A 6118-nucleotide genomic window follows, 5' to 3' on the forward strand; every position below is an offset into this window, starting at 1 on the left:
AAGGAAATGATGACTATAGAGCTTCTTTGACTTTTCTTTAAGACTACAATACAACGTGGCAATAATTGCACATTGGCCTACTCCAAGACTTCACAAGTCAAGACTGCACATTTCCTCTCCCGTCTTAGTGTTACTCTTTTGATTTCAAACTTATATTTTGTTGCTCTTTTGAAAATTAAATTCATTATTTTTTTGCTCTTTTGACTCGAAACTCCAATAATAACTGCACATTGGCCTACTCCAAGACTCAGTATTATTGGGCTTTTATTGTCCAGTTTCGCTGCAATTTCTTTGATGGTTGACAGACTATTCCGCTTCAAAATGTTTGTTTATCGCACTTGTAATTCTAACAATCAATTGAACATGTTTCTCTCTCAGTTATTCATTCTCTTATTGTGTATTCAAACAATCATCATATCTACTGCAACTAACATTCATGAAAACGTTGCCATATCATGTGGTGCCTCTGGCAATTACCCTGCACCAGATGGACGATTATGGATTGGAGATTCAACTTTCACTTCCTCATTTCTACACTTAACTGGAAAATCTATTAATTCAAGAGCACCTCACCAAGCTGCCTTGTCCGATCCAGTTCCTTATAACTCTGCTCGATCGTCTCGCCATCAGTTTACCTACAAATTTTCAGTGAAACCGGGACACAAGCTCATACGCCTGCACTTCAAACCAGCTTTATACAATGGTTTCTACAAGTCCAAAGCCATTTTTACTGTCAAAACTGATCAGCATACCCTGCTCAGTGACTTCATACCTACCCTTGCTGCAGGTATGAACTATTTCAAAAAGGAATTTTGCATCAATGTACAAGAAAGTGAAACATTAAGCATAACATTCATACCATCTCGAAAATCAAGCTTTTCAGAAGACACTTATGCTTTTGTTAATGCAATCGAGATTGTTTCCATGCCCACTGGTCTGTATTTCACACCTGATGGCGATCAGGGAGTCCCTGTTGTTCGACGAAATTACAGATTCTACATTGACAACAGCACAGCACTGGAGACAATTCAGCGAATAAATGTTGGCGGAAACTCTATTTCATCCTTGGAAGATGCAACCATGTTCCGGGAATGGGAAGATGACACTAATTACCTGATTCAAGTAGGAGCCTTTTCGATCAACAGAGCCATTGATATCAGATATGCATCCTCAGCAACTCACGTTGCACCAAAAGAAGTTTACCTGGCGGCCAGGTCAGTGGGTGCGCACTGCCATTTGAATTTCTGTAATCTCACATGGAACATTCCACTTGATTTGGGATTCAGATACCTTGTTAGGCTTCACTTTTGTGAAATTGAACCTATGATCACATATGAGGGCCAAAGGAATTTCACTATTGTTATAAACAATCAGAATGCTGAAGATGATGCTAATGTGATCAAATGGAGTGGGGGGAATGGAATTTCTGTATACAGGGACTATGTTGCCATTATGGAGGGTGATAGAAGGGAAGGGAAGCGTAACCTTACTATAGTTTTGCAGCCAAAGTTTCCTTCAATCAGTAAACATGCTAATGCCATCTTAAATGGGATAGAAGTCTTCAAGATAAGCAATCCTGACAACAATCTTGGTAGTGTGAGCCCTGTGCATCCTGCTACTAGTTCAACACCAGAAAAATCAGAGGAATCTGTGCTGTTCTATACAAAGAATCAAATTGCAACTGTACTGACATTTATGGTCACTTTGGTCAATGTTGCTGTTTATTACATTAGGTGTATTTCAGAGATGAACTCTGGAAAGACGAACAATAGAATATCTTCAGGAGAGCATCAGTGTCGTCAATTCTCATTGGATGAGATGGAAAGATCAACGAACAATTTTGATCCTCAGCTTGTCATTGGTAGCGGTGGATATGGCCCAGTATATAAAGGAGATATTGATGGTGGAAAAACCACTGTAGCAGTTAAGCGATTGAAACGAGGATCTAGCCAGGGGGAGAAAGAGTTTTGGATGGAAATCAATATGTTATCTACGCACCGCCATGAGAACCTTCTCTCCCTAATTGGTTACTGCACTGAAGGTCATGAGATGTTATTAGTTTATGATTATATGCCTCGGGGATCACTTGCTGACAACCTCTACAAAATGGACAGAAATAGCTCATCTCTCTCTTGGGAACGGAGACTCAAGATTGCTATAGGTGCTGCACGTGGACTGGATTTCCTTCATACATCTCAAAATAGGGTGATACATCGTGATATCAAAAGCTCAAACATTCTGCTGGATGAAAACTGGGAAAGTAAGATTTCAGATTTTGGGTTGTCCAAAATGGGGCCTGGAAATGAATCAGCTACTCATGTTAGTACACAAGTCAAAGGCACAATTGGGTACCTCGATCCTGAGTACTTCCAGACTAATAGATTGACATGGAAAGCTGATGTGTATGCTTTTGGAGTAGTACTATTTGAATTGCTCTCAGGAAGACCTGCAGTCGATATGGGCCTGCCTGAGGAGCAGCATGGACTTGTAGCATGGGCCAAGCAATGCATCAGGGAAGGAGAAGTTAATAAGCTTATTGACCTGAATCTGGCAGGGCCTATCTCAGCAACTTGTTTGAAGGTGTTCGTAGGAATTGCAGAAAAATGCTTGGATGATAATCCATGTGAACGGCCTCCAATGTCTAAAGTGGTGAAAAGTCTGGAATTAGCATTAGTATTTCAGCAGAGTGCAGGTGAAGGCATCATTTCATTTGATGACACATCAACATCTCTGTCAAAGGCTGAAGCAGAAAGGGCATCCATCAAAGAGGGTTGTAATGGCATTGATATAGCAAAAAGGAGTGTCATTTCACGGAGATGGTGGGATTTTTTTGGTCTTTTTCCAAAAACACCACCAAAGCCAATAGCTTTACCAACACCGCCACAAGTACTTTACCACTTCCCCCTCAATGAGATGCTAAAGGCTACAAAAGATTTCAATGAGAGCCTGAAAATAGGTTTTCTAGGATCGGACAATGCATACGTTGGCTTCATAAATGGTCGACGTGTTGCCATCAGACGTTCACACACTGCAGAGTCAAGACTTCACATGGTTAGTGAGTTGCAAGCTAAAAGAGAAATGAGTCCCTTGCCTAGCCACATCAACATGGTGTCACTGATTGGGTTTTGCAGAAATGTTACAGAGATGATCCTTGTGTATGATTATGCAGCTAGAGGGACCCTACATGATTATCTCCGTGACCCTGATAGGAATCCTCTCTCATGGAAGAAGAGGCTTGAGATCTGCATTGGTGCTGCAGAGGGTTTGAACTATCTTCGGTCCATACTGAAGATAACAGTTCTCCATTGCATTTTCAACTCCTCCTATATTTTTTTGGATGAGAATTTGGTAGCCAAAGTTTCAGAAGTTAGCTGGTCAAAAACAAAAGGGATCAATACAGCGGGGGTAATTCATGAAGGGGGATATTTGGATTCAGACTACTTACGAGATAAAAGTGTGACAGAAAAATCATACGCATACTCATTTGGCTTGGTGTTATTTGAGATGCTATGTGCCAATGAAGCATTGAAACATTGGCTGAATCAGGGACAGGTCAGTCTAGCCAAATGGATTAAAACATGTTTTATGACTGTGACGTCCCATTCGATTCACCCATGCTTGGTTGGAAGAATATCACCTGACTGCTTTGAGCTGTTTGTAGATACTGCAATTAACTGCCTGCACGATGAGGGCAACAAACGTCCATCAATGAATGATATAATCACAAGTCTCAAGGAAGCACTCAAGCTGCAAGAGGCAGCTAATATTACATAGGAACTGTTGTTTTAGTACTAATAATGTCTTTCAGATTTTGTGCTGTACCAATTGAAAATAATGCATGTTTTTCTCATTTCACTCTTAAGGTCAGGGGTGTTGTTGTGCGGGTGGGGGATGTTGATATCAGAAAATACATATATAAAGACTGAGAAGGTGCATAACAACAAGTGCATCCAACTAGCTAAAGCAATAGTTTAGGTAGAACCAATTAGTTATTGTTATGATGATTTACAGCAAATTACGCGGTCGTTTCATTCACATGAGATAGATTCTTCCCAGAAAAGCAGGATTATACAAAGCAGGATAGGTACCAGGTAGCTAGACAAGCTTCTTGCTTTGAGCTTCATAGTCCCACATTGCCTCGTATGTTTATTGGCTGAGACTATCAATGTTTTTGATATCCCGGCAATGAATTCGCTTCTACGTGCGTATGCTATGACCATCTTCTCCAAGTATTCCACCATATGAAACAACCACTAACTTTAGGTTTCCTTTGTACATGATTTCATTTGAATTCTTAAAGCATAAACATGATAATTTCATAACTTGTTAAATTATCAAAACTTTGCCATTTTGTTGTACAAATTTATCAAATTAGCAAATTATAGTTTATAAATAAGTTATCTAAATATACTAAGGCGACGGATTAATATATCACATACTTTCTTATTGCTTTTATAAATAAATATTTGCAATTACATGTTATTATGATTTTTCAAATACACATAATTTTACAAAAATTCACTGGTCGAATAAATCAATATAATAGTAACTAAAAACTCTTTGATAAAATTCTACCACATGGTACAACAATCTTTTCACATTGAGAATGAGTCTCTTTTTGTAAAATATAAATTTATGGGTCAAATTTTTATGTTAAAAATAATATTTAGAAGAGCAACTTTCAAATATAGCAAACACAAAATTCATATTTGTATGTTATAGCAAAGTTTTCATAATTGCGCTCCATAGCAAACATATATATGTATAATTCGCTATACATATACAAAAAAACAGTTGTATAATCTGCTTTGGTATACATATACAAAAAGATCAATTGTATAAAGTGAGAGAGGCGAGTGAGCGAGCGAGATCTGGGAGAGTGGCGAGCGAGATCTGGGAGAGGGGAGCGAGGGGAACGAAACTATATGTATATATACAATTTTCACGCATTTTATACATTTGCTTTTTTGTATAAAGTGAGAGAGGCGAGTGAGAGAGCAAGATCTGGGAGAGTGGCGAGCGAGATCTGGGAGAGGGGAGAGATGGGAACGAAAATATATGTATATATACAATTTTCTCTCGCTTTATACAAACACAAATGCATTTTATACAATTTGCGTTTTTTGTATAAAGTGAGAGAGACGAGTGAGAGAGCGAGATCTGGGAGAAGGGAGAGAGGGGAAGAAAATATATGTATATATACAATTTTCTCTCGCTTTATACAAACACAAACGCACTTTATACACTTGCGTTTGTATAAAAAACGAGAGAGGCGAGGGAGAGAATGAGAGTGGCGAGCGAGATTCACCAGGAGAGAGGTGAAATAGCAACAGTTTGTTATGAGGTACAATTAAATCAAACTATATTTATAGCATTTAATTTGAATTAATAGTTTGCTATTATATACAATTTTCCCTATTTAGAATCACACTTCTGTTAATTAGACCACTATTCAATCCGTGGAGGAAACCTCAACAACAATAGCCTGAATTTCTTTTCCATCACTTCCACCAAATATTTTTTGGGAAGGAAACAATGTTTTCTCTAGCAACAATGATTTATAATTCATTACATACAGGATAATATGACCATCAAGAATCAGAACAGACCAAGCTATGCAAGATTGGAAGTTGAAGTAGATCTGGTGGGCGAGTTTCCAATGCGCATCAACATAGGATGAAACAACAAAATGGAGAGATAGTTGAGAAGTGTATCTGAATCAAGTTGACAATGTCCCAAATATTGTGAAACATGTATGATTTAGAGACATAACTAGGAGGAATGTTATGTTGAACACCCACAGCTATATCCGAAGGACACGGAAGAACAAAACTTCAAGAGGAGATACCACAAAAACAATGTAGTAGCAACAGAGAAACATATACAAATGAGAAAGGATGTGGAGAAGGATGATAGTGTGGAGGAGAATATTCATCAAATCAACAAAGATGGGGACTTTGTGCCCTAGACACATACATAACCTGAAGAGTAGGATCAGAAAAGGCAAATCTGTGATCCCTCTTCAGGTTAGAACAAGGAGCAGTAAAGATAAGACCCAATCCATTGATCAATGATTGCAAAAAAAAATCATATTCTAGAATTTTATGTCTGTTAACTC

General features: G+C 38.3%; 1 protein-coding gene across 1 annotated transcript; it reads left to right on the forward strand.

Moving 5' to 3' along the window:
• The first annotated feature begins 273 nt into the window (after positions 1–273).
• Positions 274–3855, forward strand: LOC125821593 (receptor-like protein kinase FERONIA). The gene has a single exon (XM_049501011.1). It carries the CDS (start codon positions 295–297, stop codon positions 3772–3774), a length of 3480 nt encoding a protein of 1159 aa, XP_049356968.1. The 5' UTR covers positions 274–294; the 3' UTR covers positions 3775–3855.
• Positions 3856–6118: the final 2263 nt, after the last annotated feature.

The sequence above is a fragment of the Solanum verrucosum genome, unplaced genomic scaffold, assembly GCF_900185275.1.
Source record: "Solanum verrucosum unplaced genomic scaffold, falcon-dt-bn FXZP01000126.1, whole genome shotgun sequence".
In the NCBI taxonomy this organism is placed as follows: domain Eukaryota; kingdom Viridiplantae; phylum Streptophyta; class Magnoliopsida; order Solanales; family Solanaceae; genus Solanum; species Solanum verrucosum.

Bases quoted from the DNA above. Each gene is read 5' to 3' on its own strand.
- LOC125821593 (XM_049501011.1), top strand. From the start codon at position 295: ATGGTTGACAGACTATTCCGCTTCAAAATGTTTGTTTATCGCACTTGT.